This window comes from Tupaia chinensis, unplaced genomic scaffold (genome assembly GCF_000334495.1).
Source record: "Tupaia chinensis unplaced genomic scaffold, TupChi_1.0 Scaffold146187_1, whole genome shotgun sequence".
In the NCBI taxonomy this organism is placed as follows: domain Eukaryota; kingdom Metazoa; phylum Chordata; class Mammalia; order Scandentia; family Tupaiidae; genus Tupaia; species Tupaia belangeri.
Window position 1 is genome coordinate 2166205 of NW_006206042.1, and position 23199 is coordinate 2189403.

Consider the following 23199-nt stretch of genomic DNA (forward strand, 5'->3'; position numbering starts at 1 on the left):
GGGCTGTTGGAAAAGTCATGTCACATTCTTCTATGCTTTACTATGCAAAAAAATGCATCAGGACTTTTCAGACGACCCAATAAATGGCAGACAAACGTGAGATTAACAATCTCGACCACCTGCCTTTTATCAGGTCATTAAGAAAAGGAAGCTGAGAGAGTTGTCTACTTCATTGTCTTTCTGTTTCTACATTTTGCAACAGACTGTTCTTTTTTTTAAAAAAAAAAAAAGTCACAAATTGGCCACAATCCACGGACCATTATTTGGGAAACATTGGATTAGAGAGGTTTTACAGTTCTTTCTAATTTTAAAAGTTGTAGTACTTTAAATCATGTTTTGATATTTATATCTTGAAATCCAACTCTGTGCCAAGCAATGTGTTTAATCCCCCAAATGACCCTATACCGCAGATGTTTGCTAGTCAACTTTTACTGGGTTCTGGGACCCAGAAAAGTGCTATATGTTTGAGCTGTCTGGCTTTAGGGCCTTTGCTCTCCATGACTGCTATAGACCGAATGTTTGTGTCCTCTCAAAACGTACACATTAAACTCCTATATGACGATTAGGAGGTGGAGCCTTTGGGAGGTGGGTAGGTCAGGAGGGTTTGGAATTAGTCCACTTATAAAAGAGTCCCTGGGGTCAGGCAGTGAAACAACAGTGGCATGGCTGGATCTACTGGGAGGGGCCCAGGGTTTATGAAGCAGGAACACCCTGTGCATGCCAGGTATGCGTGCCCATCAGGCTGACAGACTAACAACGGATCACAATGTGTGAAACCAGTTGGGAGGTGCCTGTCTACTATCTATCTCCTATCTCTCTGTCTCTGTCTCTCTCTAATGGAAAAAGAAGGGAAAAAAAAAAAAAAAGAGTTCCCTGAAGCCTCCCTCACCCTTTCTACCATCTGAGAATACAATGTCGAGACAGCAGTCTCTGAGCCAGGAAACTGGCCCTGACCAGACTTTTGATCTAGGAATTTCTAGACTCAAGAAATAAAGGTTTGTTGTTTATGAGCCATCCAGTCTGTGGTATTTTGTTACAGTGGTCTGAACAGATGAGACAACAACTCTGTTACATGGCTTCTCTTATTAAATATTAATAAAATATTTCAAGGATCTTTATGGACTCTGAGTTCCTAGGTTTATACATTTTTAATTTCCAAATCTCACAATGATAGCAAAGTATCTCTACTCCATGGAACCACATTAATAGGTATTTGCCAAATACCCACTGTAGTTCAGGGCAGTAAGCTCAGGGCTTACCAAGGTGCACCGAAGGTATCTGTTGACTTGTTGATCTGCAAACTCATATGGGAGCCTTTTGGATCTACAAAATTTGTAAAATAGTATTCTCATTTACCTTGTATGCTGTCTGAGTATTAAAACACAGGAATCATCAGGAAGAAGAGTCTTTTTTGCTGACTTAACAACCCAAAGAGACTAAGTCCTGATGCTTTGTTGCTTTTCAGACTGCTCTCTGTGTCAAGGGAAACAGCAAAAAATAGGCCCATCATTCTTATGGCTGAGTAGTATTCCGTGGTGTATATGTGCCACATTTTTTTCAATCCAGTCATGAGTTGTTGGGTACTTGGTTTGATTCCACATCTTAGCAATGATGAATAATGCTATAATACACATGGAGGTGCAAGTGTCTTTCTAACTGGGCCTTTCCCTGTCCTTTGGGTAAACACCAAGGAGTGGGTCCTATGGTAGTTCTATTTGTAAATTTTTGAGGAAAATAATTTAAATACAGGTTTGTTCTTTATTTCCTGTGTTCTCAAGCCCTGATGACTATCTGAGCCTCCAAGACCACACTGGTTCCCCTTTGGGTCTTTCTGAGCCCCTTTACCAATAAAAAGCTGCTGCGAAGAACCCACTGTGAGGCCAAGAGTTGGAAAGGCTGGTTCTATGTCAGGTGAAATGGGGGTAATAAAATCACGAGGAAGAGATTGAAAAGGGACTGGGAGCCTGATACTTGACTTCACAGTTTATATTCCTGTAATACTCTTCTTATCATCTGCCCACAGTCCTGAGTGCCAGAAGGCTGTGTGGTGTTGCACTGCCTCTGGGACAGTGAAAAGGCATGTAACATGCTGAGAACAGCCAACCAGCAGAGTTGTTATCCATGAGCACAGCAGATGCGGCTAAGCGGCTGCCACGCCGAGTTTTGAGGATTTGGGCTCCAGTGAGGTTGGCGAGCTGGCCTTGCTGCCAGCTATCCAGCCCGCTCCGGTCAGAGCTCAGTTTTCCTGGGCTCCTTCAAGCCCTGCCCTTCTCCCCTTCTCGGGACACTCACACTCACTCATCCAGCATCAGGGCTCAGGGACTGTGGGCGGGTGAGAAGGAAAATGAAAAGTGCAGAATCTATCCATGACAACCTGAGGTGGCAATAATCACATTTTCTTGAAAATTGCCTGAGAATGAACTACATGTTCTTGCATGGATTTGCAAACATATGCAAATATATGGAAATGCGCGACCCTTTTAACTGTCTTCTCCATCTGGCTGTGGCCTCTTGCAGTGCGACCAGAAGGGGGAGGCTCTAAGTGGTGGATTCCATCCATTTCTCCCATTGGGCTGAGAGGGTAGCTGGAGAAACACATCCTTTGCTCTCTGGGCTGTTTTTCTCCCATAGCAGGGAAGGATTAGTCCCCTTATGAAAGAGTCCCTGGGGCCAGGTGGTGAAACAATTGTGGCATGTCTGGATCCACTGGGAGGGGTTCTGGGTTTACATTCCAGGGCCACCCCGTGCATGCCAGGTATGCGTGCCCATGCTAGGGCAGCTAGGTAGGCTCAAAGTCAATAAACATACATATTTACATATGGCTTCGATTCTGTTTGTTCTGCTGTAGAAAAGGCAGGCTGTCCATTAAGTTCCCTTCCTCATCCTCAGGTCCTGTCATCCCACGCTGGCCCCGACCCTGACTGGATAATGCGAGCACACTGAGTATCACAGTGAGGTGGGGCCCTCTCCTATCCCGAGCCTCAGCCAGCATCTGTAAAGCAGGAAGGCAGAGCCTCACTCACTTTAAGGTCCCTCCTAGAAGCTCAGATCCAAATGTCTCAAATTTATGATGGCAAAATAGCAACAGGGCTCTGCTCTTATGACTCATCACCAGCTGGATGTAAAAGGAAGGAGCCGGTGCTCTTAACTCATTCTGGAGCACAGACCTGGGTTCAGATCTTAGCTCTTTCTGGTTCCTAATGGTTCGTATTTGGACAAGTTGCTTAACTTCTTATTAGAGGGCCCCCATTTTTTCTTGTATAAGGAGAGTGCATCAGCCCACAAGGTTTTTGTGGTTAACCTCTATTCTCCATGCATGCATTATTACACCCAGCAGACATTTAAAAACACATTATGTGTCCAGCACTCAGGTGGGTTCTAGAAATCAAAATAGAAGGAAGCCATTGATTCTGTCCTTAAGAAACCTGGTCTTTGAGATCAACACACAGGACAGAGATGAAATAGCACAGAGTAATAATTATGCTAAATGTGCTTGGGGAGTAGAGAGCAGGCACACGTAACTCACCGCTCTGCCTGCAGGGATGAGAATGATGTGTGCAGCAAGGCATTGGCCAGTCAAGGGGAGGCGTTGGGAGCTTTGCAGACCAATAGAGCAGCCCCCATGCAAAAGCAGAGGCCCAAGAGAAGATGCTTGCTCTGGGGCTACTTATCATTCATTACACGTGGGACTTAGTGTGGTGGGCGAGGCTGCCAAGGCGGGTTCTAGGAAGGTTAGAGAGGACCTGGAAGCCACACTAAGCTTTGGCTTTGCTCTGGGATGATGGGAAGGCAGTGGCACTTGAAGGAGTGATGTGAGTAGACTGGCATGTTTTAAGACTCTCTTTGGCTACAGGTGGAATTGTTTTGGGTGAGTCAGCCTGGAGCCTGGCAGGCCCATTAGGAGGCTGAAAATGCTAGCTCCTGTCTCTGTCTACACTAGAGAAGCTGGATCTGAGTAACCCAGGTCAACATTCTGCACTATAGACCAGAGCCTCTCCTTAGCACAACTGCAGGGCAGGTAAGGCCTGTCTTTGCCTCCCAACCCTAACCCTAACCTCTGACCCTTTTATCCATTTGGTTCTTGTTCCTTTGAAGCTGCCTGTTTTTCGCCTGTTGCTCTTGTCTTCCTTGTAATATTTCTTACACATTCACTTAATGTAGTGTTTATTACTTAATTCATCAACCATCTTAGAGAAATATCTATGCTAAAAGAGGAGCACAGAGAGAGAGCAATATTTACAGGGGAGAGAGAGATGTCTAACTGCAGTCATCTCAGGCAGAAGCAAGGTGCAACTAGGTGTTTGCAACCACCAAGTGCGGACAGGCCTGGCACCCAGCAGTGGGGCAGCATGGCTTCTGCCCGAAGGACATGGTGCCCAGACACAGTCTGGCAGTAAGAGACAGTGTGGGTCTGCTTGCCCCGTATCTGTGGGTGCCTGGCGTGAGGTACCATGGGCATTGCCAGCCTGGGTGGTCTCTGTGCTGCCTGCAGGGAGTGCTGATTTCTCTCTCGTGGCCGTGGCCAGCTCCAGGCATCACCTCCCCACTCACTTCTCATCTGCTGCATGTCCATTTCTCAAGGCCACCTTCTCCTGAGGTCCCTCCCACCCAGGGAAACAGAAAGAAAAAAGACAGAAAGGCTGCATTACCCACCACACTACCCTCGGGCCTGTGCCAGGCGGGAGAAGATCTGAGGAAAGCCTACAATTCTGGGGCCGACAGAACCTGGGGTAGAGTGGAGGGTATTTCTAAAACAAGTGTTTGTGCAGGGCCTGCTTCCAAATACATGGTAATTTCTGAATGTTAAGGTGGAGTCAGGAAGTCAGGGGGACTGGAGAAGGGAGAGGTCCAGGGAGCCCAGGCTGTCCACTATTGGGGGAGGAGCTGCGGTGAGGGATGTGAGACCTTGGCTGAAGACAGAGCTCGGGTCGAGTCTCCAACAATGTGGAGTGCTCCTTGAACTTCTGTGTGCCAAGAAATCACCGAAGGAGTGCAGATTCTGATTCACCAGCATGCATGGGGTGGGACCCGGGGGGCTGATATCCCACATGCTCCAAGGTACTACTGGTACTGTGATCCATAGCCCACCCTTTGGGTGCAGTTCATAGAATATGCGGCATCAACATATTTTCTTTCTTTCTTCTTTTTTTTTTTATTTTTTTTTTCAGTAGAGAGATTTGGCTATAGGGCATGTGCACTTGCTGGAGAAACAGAGAGAGACAGAAAGTGAGAAATCACCCCCCCCAGGGGGGATGGCCCTGATGTAATTCCTCTTGGGGTCTTGGGCATGCATGCACAGGCGTCTGGAGTGAGTTTTAAGCCACTGGGTCCGGGACTTGAACCACAATCGACTACGTGGGAGTCCAGTGATGTAACCATTCTGCTACCTGCTGGTCCCTCAATGTATTTTCGATGAGGTGAGGGAAGCTCAGTGGCCACTGAGCAGACCAGTTTTCCCTGTGACTTTATGCTCCCACAACAAGTAGAATCGTCTAAAGGACACCGTATTCTAAGGTAAAGCAGCCATGGGAGCGGACTGTGAAATGCGAGCACCTTACGGCCTGTAGAATAAGGCTGAGTGCTGTAGGGTACCGCAGAGGTACCACTGCATTTTGATACCTCAAGAGCATTTTATGGTCTGCTGTGAATAATACTGTAATGCAGCAGAAATGAGCCCAAATGCCAGCAACAGGCCCACCGACAGCGCCATTACTATCACAACCATCCGTAGGGGAGAGAGAGGACCTCCCACCCCTACGCAGTAGGACCTTCTCTTGAAGGAATGTTTACTTAGCTATTAAACACTATCCCAGGCAGATTCTGTTAGTCCTTTGGCCCCAGGGCTGAAGGAAGACCCCAGGACAAAGGTGTCCCAGCCGTTCCACACCCACATGTTACTCCCTTTGATAGGAACCTACATTTAGGTAGAATGGCCCCAAAGGACAACAAACATTTTCTCAAATGGTACTGCAGTATATTTTTCCCCAGCTCGAACTCATTGTACATATTTCACATCTGTGGGCTCATTTAATCTTTACCTTAGACCTGCCAGCTAGTCAGGCAGGTGTCCTCCCCTGCTTTCTTCTGAATGCAGAGACTATCAGCTGGTAAGTGATAGCTCAGAATGCATGACCCTAGGTTCACAATGCAACCCAGTGCTCCATCTAGGCACCTCTATGATATGTTGTCTATATTTCCAGGGAATTAAAAATGATTCTCGGCGGGCCAGCAGGTGACGCGGAGGCTAAGGCGTTGGATCTCACATGACTGACTCCGTGGTTCAAGTCCCAGACTCGGTGACTTGAAAATAATGCCGACACATGTGCATGCATGCCCAAAATCCTGAGAGGAGAAGAGACTGTGGTGTGGTCATCCCCCTTGCTGGGGTGGATGTGATTGCTCACTTTCCTTCTCTATCTCTCTGACAAGAGCAAATGTCATATAGCAAAGAAAAGAAAAGATAAAATAAAAATAAAAAGGACTTTGGGGTGCCTAATTTATGGCCTGGTATCCTGGAAGTTGGCTTCCTTGGTCTGTAAAAGTTGTATATCCCTTAACTCCCTCCTTTCTAGAAATTGGGCTCATCTAAGAGAAGGCAAAGAGGGGGAGGGGAGCTTTGGAACGAAATTCCTGAGTTCTGCCAGTTCTATTGTTTGATGTTAATTCTATGGATGAACTGTTTAAAACAGGTGTATTTAGGCTTCTTTAACTTCTTTTCACAGGGCCCCATCATCCCTCCTAGAGCTAATAATAGCAAATTCTCTGGCCAAACCTGAATTTGGAAGTGGGAGATGAAGTGACAGCTTCTGACCACTAGAGGGACCCCAGGCACCAGTTAAATTTTCTGCAGCAGTTGGTGCCTGGAATACCCACCTCCTGGAGAAATTCAGGTCAGGTGCATATCTGGCTAGGAGTTCTTTCACTGTTCGACAAACCAGGCCCTGAAGATACAAGCGTACCTCAGTTCTGAACCAGAGGAATTTAATTCCAGAATCCAAGCAAAGAGATTAAAAACGATCACCAGTAGGACTCAAATACAAAAATCAAAGGATATGTATTTTAGTCTAGTTCTTCCATTTAACATATTATCATAGGATTTCACAATGTCCTAATTCAAATTATTCTGATTAAGAATATCTTGGATTGGGGACCAGCAGATGGCGTAATGGCTATGTTGCTGGACTCCCATGTAGTCAACTGTAGTTCGAGTCCCGGACCTGGTGGCTTAAACTCTCGCCAGGTGCCTGTGCGTGCGTGCCCAAGATCCCAAGGTGAGAATGAAGGAGAAGGGATTGTGGTGTGGCCATCCCCCCTGGGGGGTGATTTCTCGCTTTCTGTCTCTCTGTCTCTCTGTCTTTCTGGCAAGCTCAAGCGCCCTATAGGAAATATATATGTAGGATTGAAGCAAGAACTCTTGAACATCACTCTCCACTTGATTCTGGGGTGCTGTCAGTTTGGGAGAAAACCCCTGATTGGACCTGGCTCTATCCCAATAAATGGCACACCCTCTACGACATTTTGATAATTGCTTGGTGTCAAGTTTGACTCGTTCCTGTAACCACGAACTCGTGACTCAGATGATTTCTACACTCTTACTCTTTTTCTCTTATTTGTGCCAGTTCTTCTCTCTCGTAACAGAATCTGTAGTTTGTTTGTTTATATGTCCAATCTCTGCCTTTCATGTTAGTCTCTAAACTCCACAAGGGCGAAGCCCACATGTGATATGCTCGCCACTGAAAAACAAGAACACAGAACGTGCAACAGTGTTGAACACGCGGTGAGCTCATATATGTATCCCCCTGCCTCCCTCTTCCCCTCTTTCCCTCCTCCTCTGCTCTGTCTTCCTCCCTTCCTTCCTCCCCTCCCTTCTGTTTACAGAAATATCACAGTCCAACCCTGTGGCATTGATTTAATTGCGGAAAGCTCATGGGGTCAAAATCAGCTGTTCTTCCTTCCCATCCAATGTTTCTAGTACTAATGCTTTTCTCGTGGCACAACTCTTCAGTTATTTGAAGACAGCGATACACATATTTTCTCTTATTTATTCATTTTTTGAGAGATTTTTACTATAGGGTATGTGCACTCATCAGAGACGGAGACAGAGAAAGCGAGACATCACCTCCCCAGGGGGGATGGCCATGCTGCAATCTCTTCTTTTCCCATGTCCTCTTGGGATTTGGGGCACATACGTACATGGATCGGGCTTAAGTTTCAAGCCACCGGGTCTGGGACTTGAACCTCGTTCGACTACGCTTTAACCACTACACCACCTGCTGGTCCGGTGGTGTACATACTTTCTACACTTTGCAGTACACGTCTCCTCGCCCCCTCACTCCTTTAGCTCTGTACCATGGAGGTAGCATGGTCTCTAGAGTGTCATGATTTTGCTCACCCTCCGCCCTCCTTTAAGAGCTCGAGTTTGTCAGTGGCCCTATTCACGGGCAGTACCCAGAGCTGAACCTTCTGTTCTAAATATGGCGTGTGCAGGAGGAGTGACGCTATGCCCGCCCTTGTCCTGTGCACTGCGTCTCTTAATGCACCCTGAGTCTGCATTAGCTTTTTGGCTACCACACACACTATTGAATCATCTTTAGCCTGTGGCCAAGTGAAACCTCTGAGTCTTTTTATTTTTTTAAAAACAAGGATTTCTGTTGAGCCTGGTCTCTTCCATCCTGCTTTTGTGCAATTGATTTTTTAAAATGCAGATTTTGCATTAATCTCTATTAAATTTTCTTTCATTTCTGCACGCCCATTTGGTGACCTCTCACCCCTCTGCTCCTTGCACACCCCTCAAAGGCCCCCCTGGATCTTCCCCCTATCAATCAACCAGGTATGTGAAATCAGAACCCTGCTCTGGGGCTTGAAGGTGATGACAGGGAGAAGCGGCACGGCCGTGTTTTTTAGAAACTTCCGGGCTGATAGCCGAGATGGTCCACTTCTTCCTCACCCCTTCCTCAGGTCACAGGCAGGAAAGGGCCAACTAATTTGTAAAGTGCTTCTACATCTCCTCTCCTCCGGGTAATTGGCTTTTGGTGTGTTGACTTCCAGAATGCACCACAACCACCTTGGAAAACTGTGTAAGGGCAAATTCCCTTCAGTCTTGAACCATTCCTGCGTCTGCACATAAAGAACATTCCTGACTATGACAGTGCGATAGGAGGACACACTGACTAGGGCCTTTGTGACTTGCTGTGGGTGTTTGACTTGACATAAAACCCTGGTCTGAGAAGTCTACCTGACGGGAGGCTTGGTGGAAGTTCTGTGTGTCCTGGATTCTGAGTGTGTGCAGCGTTGTTTAGGTGGGGACCAGGAAACTCTGAGACCCAAGGAAGAAAGGAAGGGAACGAGAGGGTGCCCAGTGGGCCCATGGAGATGCGGCTGCCTAGAACCATGTCTGATGCATTCCCATGTCTTCCAGTACCTGTCACAGCATCCTGAGTTTAGTAAGTGCTCACAGATCTGTCAAACCAAGTGATATATGTACGTCTAAGTGCCTTCGAGGGTTAACCTAATCAGGTACCCAAAACTGCAGAAAGATAAATAGTCACAAGGGGGCGACAGAGGCCAGACGGTAAACAAAGGAACCAAGGTGTGTGTGTGTGGGGGGGGGGGGGACTAAGCTGATACCTGAGGAAACAGGAGGTTAGGGGTTGGACAAGGCTTTCCTGCACAAGGAGAGTTTGAGCCCTCTCCTGAATGGGATGAAATCTGAGGAGGTGTCTGGACCCTGAACTCGATTCTCAGCTGAGGCAGAACTTTGTCTCCTAGATCTCTGGGAGCTCCGTGATTCACTTTCCCTCCAGCAAAGATGAAAAGATAAAAGTGAGGGCCCTTCCCAGCTCTCCCTGCTGCCCAAGGGAAAGAAGCATTGGTCCTCCAACATGGCCCAGGAGCTGCGGTGAAGCCCTCTAGCTCCAATTAGTCATAATCCGACACAGAAAACAGAGTCACAGGCCGGACATCATGTATGACAGTCCTCCACCTCTCCAGCCCCCACCTCGTCGAAGGACATGGGAGATACCCTAGAAGACTTAAGGAAGGGTCAGTTTTCTGCAGCAATTATTGGCTTGCCTGTACTTCTCCACTAGACCATGAACCCTCCAGTGTGGAGAAACATGCTTATTAATATGCCATTAATTAATTTATTTATGTATTTAGTCAATGTTTACCGAGCTCCGACTACGTGCCAGTCACAAAAGAGAAAATGTTCTTCCACTCTTGGAGTTTATTTTCCAGTGATGGAAAGGAGGCTTAGACAGGCGACAAACTGGTAAACAGATAAATGAGTAACCGAGACAATTTTAGTGTGTGATAAATGCTACAAAGGAATCGCCCACAGGGGGTTGGTAGAGAATAACTGGGTACATGGGGTGGCCGGAGCTACACTTCCTTGGATTTCAGGGAAGGTGAGTCTGCGAGATATTTGCCCTAAAGCTCCAAGGTTGAGAAGGTTCTTGTGGTCGTGTAAAGGCACAGGGTAGAATGAAAATTCAGGAAGGAAGAGATGGTAAGTGCTAAAGTAAATGAGAAGGAAGACCAGGCTTGAAAAGTCCCTGAAGGGACCGGCAGGTGCCGTGGTGAAGGGTGCTGGACTCCCACATAGCTGACTGCGGTTTGAGTCCCGGACCTAGCAGCTTGCTTTCTCACTTTCTCTCTCTCTCTTTCTCTCTCTCTCTCTCTGTCTCTGTCTCTCTGTCCCTCTCTGGTCAAATTAAAATAAATAAATAAACCTAAAATGAAATGATTCTTTTAAAAAAAAGTTGCTGAGCAGACAAAACCAGTTAGGCCACAAAAGTGATCTCAACATTGTTTTTGGCTTGCAAACATAGCAAAACTTCAGTCATTTCTGGTAAATGCTGATGTTAGAAATAAAAATTAATCCCAGCCAATCATAAATACAACTGGATGATGAGGGACTTTTCAACACGGTCCTAAAAGAGGGCAATTTTTCAATTACAAACCAATCATTTTGCCTCTGCATTTTCCCAATAAATATTTGTCTTTGACGATTTGTTATTGGAACACTTAAGCTCTTTCAGTCTGGTGTTTTGCAATTCATGAGCTGCTTACTCAAATAAACTGTTTCACGTTTTATTATGACTTGGTTTACTTTTTAAAAAAAGGCTTTTGCTGTAGGGCATGTGCAGTCACCAGACGGTGAGAGGGAAAATGAGAAATCACCCTCCACCCTGGGGGGATTGCCATGCCACAGTCCCTTTTCCTCCATTTTCCTCCTGAGAGTTTGGGCACACAAGCATGCCTGCCCGACGTGATTTATCAAGCCACCAGTTCCGGGACTTGAACTGGGAGCATCCATGTGGGAGTCTAGTGCCTTAACCACCATAGCACCAACTGGTCTCAACTCTATTTACTTTCATTTTCTTTTGAGAGAGATTGTTGCTATAGGGCATGTGCACTCACCGGAGAGACAGAGAAACAGAAAGGAAACAAGAAACTATGTTCTACTCAGGAAAAAAGCACAAACAATTACCCTTGAGGAGGGCAAGGGTGGAAGGAGACACATTTTCTGGGAGATCAGTAGGAGGAGGCATCTTTGTCCTCACACGTGGTAGGAAAAGGCGTGAACCAGCAGTGATGAGAAAGTTGAGCCTTTCATGCTAGAATCTAAGTTTGCCAACACCTAGACAATACATTAGAGAAGTAGGAGGACTCAATCCTGTCATGTATAAATATACATTTAAAAGATGCCCTAAATCTGAATGTGGCGTGACGATGTTTGGTATAACTTCCCAAAGCCATGTCACCGAATTTTCCCCAATCAGTTTTCTAAAGGCGTGTCTTGGGGATTGTTCCTTTGCTTCACCAGATAGTTAGAAGAAAGATGAAAACTAGCGCATCTTTGGCTCAACTGATTTCTAAACACCCCCATTGCATGCATGCCCTACAGCCCTCCTGCCCAAATCACCTAGAAGATGTCTAGAGATGATTTGGAAGGACTTGGACTTGTTAATTAACCTAAACAGTCACATTCGTCTGCAAGGTGCATTATTGTTAATTAAAACCCGATTCTCCTTGTGCCCAGACGGCGGGCTGCTGTTGTCAGAATAATTAGATAGCATACGATGGTTTTCATGCAAATCCCTGGCAATTAGAGTGGGAGATGAATTGGGTTAGAAATCCCAGTGAAGTCCTCAATCAGGATTCCTCTGAGGGTGGCTCCAGGAGGACAGTGCTGATGAGGTTGGGGGACAGGGAGACAGGGGTGGACGAACGGGTATAAGTCCAGGACATTTGTTTCGCAACTCCTCCAGGAGGGGTCCCAGTCTGCAAGAAATGAGCTATGAGCATGAATATGATGTTCAAGCTTCCTTCAAGAAGCAAGTCTTTCCCTTCAAAGAAGCAATGCAAATTGACCCTCCTCAGGGCTTTATGTGTTCCCAAGAGCTTGTCTCCCTGACTCTCATCTCCCTGAGAGGATTTTTTCTTTAGCTAGAAGGGCCAATAACTCATACAGAGCTAAAGTCCCTGCCAACCCTAAGATTAAATTCTTAAGGGTTCTAAGGAAAAAAGATTTGTATTCCTAAAGGGTTGTGGAAAGGACACCAGACTCGACTCGGACCGAGTTTGGAGTGGTGGGTGGCACGCAGTGGGTTAAAGGGACGTGGGTAGCAGGTCCCCAGTAAAGCTGTAAAGAAATAACTGAGGTCTCAGTTAGTCTTAAGGAAGACACTCCACCTGCAGCATAGATAATAGCAGGGAAAGGCCAGCCCCTGAAGGGACGAGGGCAGAGCTGGCAGGGGTGGGAATAGGGAGGAGATAACAGTGGGGTTGCTGTCTCCAACCCACTCTGACCTGTTATCAGCTGCAGGCTTCTGCCTCTGCCTTTCTTTGTGAGGGATGAGATAGGCACTGAGCTATTGCCAGGAGTCGGGGGGTTCTCTCCAGCTGGACTGAATGAGGAGGGATTTCTATCTGGAGGCCCGCGGTAGGGTAGATAGGACAACCCTGGTGGTCTTAAATTAAGCCTCTCTTGCATCAGGTTGACACTGGAAGATTCACTGAGTCAAACACACCCTCTCTCCCCTCTCCCAGAGGTCAGTTTGCAAATCCAGTGCCTTGAAGGGAGAGGGGCAACCTCTGGAAGGACTGAGGCAGTGGTGGAAGGCTGGAGGGGGAGATCTGGAGAGGAGACTGGAAAGGAAATAGAAAAAGAAAACACTAGGGCACATTCATGAACTGTGCTTTTGGAGACCTGAGCATCATTTAGCTTTGTAAATTCTTTCCCTTTTCTTCATTTTTTTTCTCCCCTTCTGTTTCAGAACATCTCCCGCATCTCAATTGGTCCTTATAGCCCGCCTTTCAATTTACAATACACCAATCAGGAGCTAACCTTGTAGTTGCTAAGAGACAGAGGTGGGAGATTTAGAGGCTTTGTCAAGGCGCCCACCCAGGAAAACTCCCCAAGCCTTTCACATCCCCCTGCTAAGGACATTCTAACTCATCCCTCTTCCTCCCCCCCCCTCCTGGGTATCCCCAAACCCAGAGAGCCAAGCAGAAACATTTTAGGGGAGAAGTCAGATATAGTACACCTTTGAAAAATGGTAAGATTGCAATTGGATTCAAACCAATGCAAAGTGCCTGCTCCAGCTTCCCTGGCCTTTGGTGGGTTGGAAGGAGAAACCCTTTTTCATTTTTTTGGTGGCCTCTTTGGTGAAGGGTGAGTTTGTTGTTGGCAGTAGAAATTGTGCCCCTTAAAATGAGGGACCCCCCGCCTTTGTCCTCCCCATCATCACCAACACCTGGTTGACTAGAGACTGAGAAAAAGCCTCCATGATCACAGTGAAGCAGCCAGCAAATGGAGGGCATATTTGGAAAAGAGGTGCCCAAGATATTGGGCTATAGTGTGGAAGGTGGAAGGAAAGATGTTTGTGGGGAGAAAAGTTTATTTTAAAAGCTGAGATTTGAAAGGGAAATTCAGGGGATTCCAAGCCAGAAGATGAATTAGATCAAGGTCTCCCCCTTTAAGTGCCTCTCCCTCCCCCAAGACCATCCAAACCCCCCCCCCTTCCTCCCCCCCCCTCCTGGGTATCCCCAAACCCAGAGAGCCAAGCAGAAACATTTTAGGGGAGAAGTCAGATATAGTACACCTTTGAAAAATGGTAAGATTGCAATTGGATTCAAACCAATGCAAAGTGCCTGCTCCAGCTTCCCTGGCCTTTGGTGGGTTGGAAGGAGAAACCCTTTTTCATTTTTTTGGTGGCCTCTTTGGTGAAGGGTGAGTTTGTTGTTGGCAGTAGAAATTGTGCCCCTTAAAATGAGGGACCCCCCGCCTTTGTCCTCCCCATCATCACCAACACCTGGTTGACTAGAGACTGAGAAAAAGCCTCCATGATCACAGTGAAGCAGCCAGCAAATGGAGGGCATATTTGGAAAAGAGGTGCCCAAGATATTGGGCTATAGTGTGGAAGGTGGAAGGAAAGATGTTTGTGGGGAGAAAAGTTTATTTTAAAAGCTGAGATTTGAAAGGGAAATTCAGGGGATTCCAAGCCAGAAGATGAATTAGATCAAGGTCTCCCCCTTTAAGTGCCTCTCCCTCCCCCATCACAACTTCTTGATCTTTCCTTCTGTCTATAATTCTTACAGGAGAAAAAAGTAGGCATAAAAACCAGGGTGAAGAAAACGCATTTGGGTTAAGGAGTGAGTCATAAATCCTGATTCCAGCATCTCAGAACAGGAGTGGGGCAGCATGAAGTGGGGGAGGGCCCGTGAGAAAGGCCAGCGCACATACACACACAGGGATGTGTGATCCAGACACCGGTCCAGATGCAAGCACGCGTGGACACATGCTATTGTATGCATACATCTAACAAAGATATGGGTTCTGACAGACCAAGACACAGAGAAACACCCACAGGAAGTAGTGTCTTGCTGCGATACCGGGAGAGATGACTTCCAGGAAGTGGCTTTTCAAAATATTTGGTACGTTCTTTGAACTAAGTGGCGTTCTCCAGGATGCTCCTTCCACTCTCCCCACCACCACCCCATCCCTAAGCCAAAGGGGAGAGGAAAAAGAGAGGGAGGCTGAGTAGCTCAGACGGGGAGAGGCGACGTTGCCCGGGGCTCTATCTCCACGGCTCTTTTTCTCTCCCCAGCTTCTATTCCTATTCTACTTACTCTCAGTAACAGCTTCTCTTCTTCCTTAGCCAATGCTTCCAGTTCTTGGCTTTCACTTCCACGTATGTCGTGAAATCTCTCCTCTTTCCCCTTGAGATGGCAGTAACCTCACACTTCAAGAGAACATCTGTGTGCCCCAGGATGTGGGCACGTCATTCCCTTTCTCCCAGACCAGCTAGAAAAAGAAGCTGGCAGAAGAGGCTGGTGTGAAATGTCTCCCTCTCCATTCTTCTTTTCCTCTCTATCCCCACACAAAATAAAAAACCACTCACTTCACAAAAGCAGTATAGACTTTAATTGAGGTTGACAGGTGGGAAGAGAGCTAGGATTTGCCTCCAAGAGTGTCTTGATGAGACCATCTTGCAGGGAGAGGCTGGGAGGAAAAGGAAGTGCGGGTGGCCCGGTGGCAGAACAGGGCCAGGAGCAGGGGCCCAGCCACGCAGTGCAGTATTGCCAGAGCTTCAGCCAGGTGCAGCAGCACGTCCAGAGCCTGCTGGGCCAGACACGTCTGCAACAGTAAGACTCTGGCCCTCACTAGGGAGTCCACCACCAGAAGCACCCCATGAGGCCACCAGAAAATAAACCAGATCCACAAGATACCAACAGAAGGTCCTGGCCCCCTGCCCAGTGCTGTCATCAGCCCCTTGGCTCCCAGCAAACCCAGCGGCAACAAGACGAAGACGGCAAAACAGACCACAATGTGTGTGTGATGCAAAGGCTCCAGGTCCCAGCTGGAAGTCACGGTGCAACGTCCTTGAGAAGAGTTGCTGTCCAGGGCTATGGGCAATCCTAACAGTGCGGCCATTCCCCAAAGCCCCACAGTGAGCCACAGGGTGTGGCCTGAGACCTGGCCTGCACCCTGTTTGGGGGCCAGGCAGGCATGGCATGCTATCAGCAGAGCCTGGGCAAAGGCTGACCCATACCAGGTCCCATAGCCCAGGCTGCAGAGAGCGGTGCTGTGGGCACTGCTGTGCCCTCGTGCCAGGATCGGCACCACAATACTGAACAGGGCGCTGCCCACAGCCATCTGCACCAGGACAGGCCAGCCAGGGCAGAGCCGCCAGTGGAACAGAGGTCTGAGAAACACGAAGAGGACTGCTCCACTAGCCAGGATGCCCAGGACACTGCAGAGGATGAAGAAGGGCAGCGAGGAGTCATCGAGCAGGCTGCAGGAGTGGCAGGGGGCAGCTGCCGCCAGGTCGGGGTTGTCGTAGTCCACCCATGGGCCAGAACTGTTATCGTCAGAGGAGTAATTCCAGGAATAGTTTTCCAAGTCGAGCTGACTTACATTCTCGCCACTGGACACAGAGGGCCTCACCTGGAGGACAGACCAGAGGGAGCCATCAGAGCACCTGGTGACCACGCTAAGAGGCTCCTGGGAGCTGTGGGGATGGTGGGAGGAGGGGAGGACACAGCGGGAGCATGGGTGGGGAGAATGGGGCTGTGGGGGTGGTGAGGAAGGACAGAGCAGGGAGCCTGTCCAGGGATGAAGCGTCAATCCGGAAAGCCAGGGGAGGATGGTGGAAGGGACTGGAGGGGCAGGAGGTCAGAGGGAAGGGAAGGTGTGACCTGCACCGGGAGCTGGGAGATGGTAGAGGAGGAGGGAAGGAGGTGTTTTTAAATGAGAAAAAGGAGGGGAAGGAATAGAAGATGAGGAGAGAAGAGCAAGAGCGCAAAGGCCTGAGGGGCAGACAGAATAGGGAGCGGGGCAAAGGGGTGAGGGGCTGTGGGGCCTGGCGCCCACACTCACCGGCTGCAGACAGTTCCCCATGGCACTGCTGGGCTCAGGACGGGCAGAGGGCTGGGGCGGCTGTCAGAGGCTGTGCTTCCAAGATAAGTGCCCAGGACCAGAGAGGGTCACAGGGGCGGGGCTGCATTCCGGAAGCCCTTGCCCCACACCCACTGCCCGCCTAATCCTCAGGCCTGCCTGGGGCACTGGCCTGGGGCTTCCTGTTTTGAGGTAGGATCTGCCTTGTGGGGGCTACACTCAGGAAAGGAAAAAGGTGGGGACCCAAAAGTGGGCTTTTTTCCCAAAGGTGAAATACTGGGGCTTTCCAGAAAGTAGAGCTTTTTCAAGACAAGGAAGGAAGAGGGGGTCAGGGGTGGCTTGTGAGGCAGAGATAAGAGCAGATCTGGGAAACTGGGGTGAAAGGGCGACTGAAGACTCTCACTGCTCCCCCATCCCCTTGAACCTGATCCAAGGAACACCGGTTCCAAAAAAGCTCTCATCGGCACCACCGACAATGCAGCCCTCCTCCACGAGGCTGCTCCACACGGGAAGGTTCCAGGTTTGCCTCCGGAGACCTCCCTGAGGATGGCAGGCACACGGGGCTGGCCGAGGCTGGAGGTGAACTGCAGGATCAAGGTCCTGCCGGGAGTCCTCTTCCTGTCTTTCTCTCTGCCTCTCTTGCTCATGGACGAGATAAACTTTAAGACAATCATAACAGCAATAAAAATGATGAAAAACTAAAAATAAAAAAGGCACTGTGTTGGTGGAAGACGTGTCAGAGGTGCCCATGGCTGGGTCTGTCTAATATGAGAGGGGTGTGTGTGCATGGGCTCCTTGCATGTAGGAGAAGGTTCTTGCTGTGTGTGCATGTGCATGCATGTCAGTGTGCACATGGCTGTGCTAGGCGGTATCTGTGTGTGCTGCTGTCTCTAGGCCTGGGTTTCCGTCTGAGAGGAGGGAGGCTCTCGGGTGGCTGTCAGGGCTGCGTAATGAAGCTGCTTCAGGGAGTGATTGGGCATTTGCCTTCCCACCTATGGGCACAGGGAACGCCTTTTCTATACGAAGCACAACACATGGTCTGACAAGTTAAAGTGGGCTCTGGGGGACAATGGACGGCATATTTTAAAATGGGACTGTTGCCCACTGGGTAATCTCTATTCATATATCTGTTGGGGGACATGAAGGCTCTGGAACTGCTTCGCTGGTCTGGCATCTTAGCAATATGCTACGTTCTTACGGGGGGCAGAGCTGCCGTTTCTCTTCGGCCAGCAGCAAGACAGGATATCTATCTATCCTGCAGGCAGCTGCTCCTAAGCCAATGCCTCTTCTCTTCGGTTGTCCCTTTCCCCAGCTGCTCTCTGAGTATCGCTGCTGCTCTGTCACCTCTGTGTGTGTGTTTTCTGCCCAGCTGGGGAGACAGAGCCTGGATCTAGGGAGGGGTAAGCCATGGAGTGTTCAGGTCAGAACAATGAGATCTTGAGGGCTGATGGGGAGACTGCTCAGCGTTCGAGAAAGCATGGATGTTTTAAGCCCCCGCTGGCAAGGACTGTTCACAGAAGGATGTTCGGGGCAAAGCAACCCAGTCTGAGTGCAAAAGGACGAGCGCCTCGCAGGCCTGTCCCCCTTTCTCGGTGACACCAGCTCACGTGTCAGTTCAACATGAGCGGGGCTAGAAAGTGAGGGTGGCGGAGGTTCCCCGAAGCCCTCCAGTGCTGCTGACGGTGCTCCACCTCCGTGTCCACCTTCAGTCCCACCTGGTGGAGGGCAGGGGAGTAGTCAGATGCCCCGACCCGAACACTTGGGAAATCAAGGGCCCAGCAAAAGGGGCTGAACACACTTATCTTCTTTGGAGAGTTATATTGTTTCCATACACGGATGCCCTTGGGGCGGCGGCATGGAGGCATGGCACGGGACATGCCCCCCCTTGAGGTGCCGGGTGCCAGGGATACGAGTAGAGCCCTTATAGCCAAGCATCCCAGCGGCAGCGAGAGCAGAAAGGAGGCAGCCGAATGACACGGATAATCCAGATATATTGAGGGTGGCCCCTCTGAGATTAGCACAGGAGAGTTAGAAAGATTATAAAGATACACGGCCCCTCCCTGCTCCCGTCCCCCACCCACCCACGGACAGACACACACAGCACAACGGCCCTTTGCCCCCCGCCCCCCGTACAAATATGGCTTCTGTGTAATATGGACAGAGTGGTTCAGCTCGAAGAGGAAAAGTCATTTTCCCAAAAGCGGGTGCTGGGAGACAAGGAGCCCGAGTCCGGGGCCCCAGGTTCCCTTGCTGCTGTAAGAGGAGGGGGCCCTGGCTCCGGTGAGGGGCTGCCTGCGGTGCCCAGGGCCCTAGCCAGCAGATGGAAGGTTCGCAACGGTTTTACCTGAACTGAAGGGGGTGGGCAGACTTGCTGGTGGCAGCCGCCCCGCTCCACACGCCCGTCGTCAGGGCAGTGAGGACATGCTGGAGAAGGGTGCGAGATGCCAAGTGCATCCTGGGTCTGAGGCGGGGCGGGCTGGTTGGACAGGGAGGGTGTGCAACCTCATCTCCACGGCAACCAGCTAGGGCCAGAGAAGGAAGACCAAAAACCAAAAGCAGCCCTCGACTCACTGGGTGCACACAGACTGGGAAAAGATGTGACTTGGGTCACCCCAGGGGCAGTGCCAGGGGGAGGCCGGAGGTGCATAGCGAAGGCTGTGGCACTGGCTCCGTGGCTCGGAGGGTGGTCAGGGGAGGGCGGATGCGCTGCGTGGCAGGGGGAGATGAGTCGGGCTGAGCAAAACCCAACCTGGACTCCTTTCTCCAAACAGATGGGCATCGGGGGTGGCATGGAGAATACCGGGCTGCAGCAGCCCAGGTGAGGTACGAGCCCGGACCAGGAATCGTCCATCCCAAAGCCCTCCTGCGCATACCCACAGCCCCGTCCACCTGCCGGGACCCCTGACCCTCGGCCCTCCTTCTCAGACCCTCCCTCTGCCTCTCTCACTCTCACACACACACACGTTCACAGGCACAGACACGTACACACACAGTACACGTGCACGCAGGTTCACATTATTCCCTTAGTTTGGGCAGGAAACAGCTCAGTGCAGTGAAGCTCCTTTTAGTATTTTTGTCGTTGTGTCTGCCTGGCTGCTGAGGGAGGAAGGACCGAGGGCTGGCATGGGGAATGGGAAGAGGACACGGGTGGCACGAGGGGGGAGAAGGAGCTGCTGAGCAAGGCCATGGGAGGAGTGGTTGCCGTGCAACAGTCCAGGGGGCGTGGGCGAGCGGGAGGGCCCCTCGCAGGGGAAGCAGATGCAGTTCAGGCCCAGAGCAGCACCTCTCCTGCAGCTCCTGGGGCGAGGAGGGGCGGCGTGCCCTGCTCTCCCCCAAGGGAGCTTCTTGTGAAAGGCCCTGGCTTCATTCATGGCCGGGGGCATCTCCCCATCCTCCTCTCCAAGCCTACTCTTCCTCGCAGGCACCCACGTTCCTCCCACGTTGCAGCCCTGGGTCCTGCGTGGCTGCGTGCCATCTGCAGGTCACTTCTCCTTAGGGCTCCCCCGTTTACCCCGTCCCGCTGCGATGGAAGGGGGTGTCAGGGTGGCACCTGCCTTCCTGTCCGTAGCTTGAGGTGCATGGCTGGCAGAGGAAGAGCCACCTCAGCCCCAGCTCAGGACCCTCTGCTGCTGGGTTCCTGGAGAAGTCGGGGAGCTGCTCCGCTGTCGCGAGTGGATGGGGAGAGGCCTGGTGAGGACCCCCACCTCCAGAGCGGCCCTGCTCTTCCTCCCCTCACTTCTGCTCTCCTCCTAACACTCCAGTATTTTCTGCCTTCCTCACCCCAGGGCTCCTGCCTCTCCAGCCTGGAGACGGATTTGATTTGGGATTGTTACAAAAATAATAATAACCCAAACGCAGAGAAGCCACGGAAAGGGCTGAGGGCACCCCTCCCCTCCCCCCCGCCCTCCTCCCTCCCCATTCCAAACCGAGTACAAAACCGCACCCAAAGCAGACATTCTGTACAGGGGGGTGGGCGGGCTGGGGAGCAAGCGGGAGGGGCGGCCCTGGGGTCGCTCTGTACAAGTCCGGGTTGGTGACGGCCCCAGCAGTCCCCACGGGGCCCCTGGGGGGCGCAGAAGGTGGGCGGGCGCCCCTAGATGAAATATTCCTTCTTGTCATCCCCGCCTGACTGCCCGCCTTCTGCATTGATGATGGCGGTGTCCGCGTCCGGGGCATCGTCGGAGCCCTTGGCCTCGTGTGTCAGGTAGGTTCCTGTGTGGAGACAGAGGCTCCTCCTTTCAGGAGCAGTTTCCCGACCCCAGGCCCCTGCCCAGGTTACCACCGCCCACGTGCACATGGCTAGGGGCAGTCTCCTCTTGCCTAGAGCTTTCTTCCACCCCACCTTACCTCATTTGCGTTTGCTGCCAACTTCTCTCCCCTGACCACACCCCCACATGAATAATGTATCCTCCCCTTAATTAGGCCCTCATCTATAACACAGGCAAAAACATTAGTAATAAGGTGCGTGCGCGTGTGCAAGGTGGCGATGGGGGAATGGCCACGTCGGTGTCATGAGCAATGCCGCCGAGATATGGCTTCTGCGTAACCAGATCGCAGTGGGGCTGCGAGCTAGACATGGTGACAGTGCAGGAAATCTGAGTGGAAGGATGCAGCAAAGGTGAGAGAGAGATGGCGTGGACACAGAGGGGAGGTTTAAAGAAGAGCGAGAGAGGAGAGAGAAGAGATGAGATGGCGCAGGGATGAGGAGGAAGGAAATCAAAGGCGAAGGAAGGGAGGTGATGCTACGCAGATAGGAGTGAGTGCAGAGGCAGCCCAGGACCTAGCGGGGACCCCAGAGGCAGTGGAGCCCGGGCGCAGAGCTGAGTGGGAAGGTTTGATTTGCCGTGGATGATCAGCAAGTGACAGGCTTTTCTGCAGGGCTGGCTGCATGGTTTTCCTCTCGAGCACTGAGAGGGGCTGGCAGAGTCTCCAAAGACCCTTCCAGTAGCCTTCTCCCCCTGCCTGCCCTTGATTAACGTCCCTTGCCCCTCCTATGTTCTCTGGATGCTCCTCTCCTGCCTCTGACCTTTGTGCCGGATCAAGTAGTGGCCGAGGAAGATGAGCAGGATGAGCAGCAGGAAGACGATAAAAGCCACGATCCCTCCGATGATGGCGTGGTAGGTGCTGGAGGACGAGGGCACCGGGCTGGGGTCTGGAGGGAGCAGGGGTGCACAGTCAGATCTGGGGACAGCCCTCACCTTACGGCATCCCGACTCAGCCATGCACAGTCGCACATGGCAGGCAACGGGCGGGCACTGCTCTCAGGATGGAGCAGTGTCACGCAGCACAAAGACCTTATTTTGCGCTCTAGTTGTTGGTGCCTTGCACGGGACACACAGTAGTTGTTAAAACAACCTGATGAGTGCATATGGGGATAAGTAAGTCTACCCGTAGCCAGCCCATTAAGTGGAGTTGTTGGCACTGAAGCTTGACTTTGGTCAAAGATCCTTGCTTTAATATCTGTAATCTTCCTTCCTTCCTTCCTTCCTTCCTTCCTTCCTTCCTTCCTTCCTTCCTTCCTCCTTCCTTCCTTCCTTCCTCCTTCCTTCCTTCCTTCTTTCCTTCCTCCTTCTTTCCTCCCTCCCTCCCTCCCTCCCTCTCTTTCTTTCTTTTCTTTCCTTTTTTCTTTTCTTTTCTCTCTCTCTCTCTCTCTCTCTCGCTCTCTCTTTCTTTCTTTTTAATTTAGGGTTTTGCTATAGGGCTCATGTATTCGCTGGGGGGGGGGAGGGGGAGTGAGAAATTGCTCCCCAGGGTGATAGCCATGTCAAGATCTCCTTTTCTCCATTCTCCTCCTGGGATTTTAGGCACACACACATATGCACCTGGTGTGATTTTCAAGCCACCAGGTCTAGGACTCAAACCATGGTCGGCCATGTGGGAGTTCAATGCCTTAACAGCCATGCCATCTCCTGGCCCTTGTTTTTCTTTTCTTTCTTCCTCCCCCCTCTCCTCTCTTTTTCTCTTCTTTCTTTCTTTTTCATTGCCAGAGGGAGTATGGGCTCCAGAGAAGGAGAGAGTGAGATACAGAAAGAGAGAGAAAGCAACCTTCAATGGGGTATAGTCACACGGAAGTTGCTTCTCTTCCATTTCTCTATCCTTTTTGCATTTTGAGCACACACATGTGCTCAGCATGTTTTTCAAGCTGCCAGGGCTGGGATTTGAACCAAAGTCATCCATGTGGGATCCAGCTCCCTTAACGACTAGGTCATGAAGTCAGCTAATTGGTTTGCTTCTTTCTCTCTCTCTCTCTCCCTCTCTTCCTTCATTATTTCTCTCTCTCTCTCTCTCTCTCTCTC

At 50.4% G+C, this 23199-nt stretch overlaps 2 protein-coding genes across 3 annotated transcripts in view; both read right to left on the minus strand.

Annotated features, from left to right (window-relative positions):
• Positions 1-15407: 15407 nt before the first annotated feature.
• ACKR1 (atypical chemokine receptor 1 (Duffy blood group)) lies at positions 15408-18600 on the minus strand. The gene is made up of 2 exons (XM_006168857.3): positions 16886-18600; positions 15408-16453 (listed from the first exon to the last, which is right to left on the minus strand). The coding sequence occupies exons 1-2, from the start codon at positions 16904-16906 to the stop codon at positions 15458-15460; spliced, it is 1017 nt and encodes a 338-aa protein (XP_006168919.1). The 5' UTR covers positions 16907-18600; the 3' UTR covers positions 15408-15457.
• A 1351-nt stretch (positions 18601-19951) lies between these two features.
• CADM3 (cell adhesion molecule 3) overlaps positions 19952-23199 on the minus strand; it is a 32597-nt gene continuing 29349 nt past the window's right edge. For both annotated transcript variants that reach the window (XM_006168860.3, XM_006168858.3), the window contains 2 exons: positions 21930-22055; positions 19952-21115 (listed from right to left, as the gene is read on the minus strand). In XM_006168860.3, the coding sequence (XP_006168922.1) occupies positions 20997-21115; positions 21930-22055 (245 nt within the window). In that variant the 3' untranslated portion in view covers positions 19952-20996. The remainder of the gene's footprint in view (positions 21116-21929; positions 22056-23199) is intronic.

What these genes read in the sequence shown, in the direction of transcription:
- ACKR1 (XM_006168857.3), bottom strand. Translation starts at nt 16,906, where the DNA reads ATGGGGAACTGTCTGCAGCCG. An exon ending in TGGGGAACTGTCTGCAGCCG is followed by an intron (nt 16,454 to 16,885) that starts GTGAGTGTGGGC and finishes TCTGTCCTCCAG; the next exon opens with GTGAGGCCCTCTGTGTCCAG.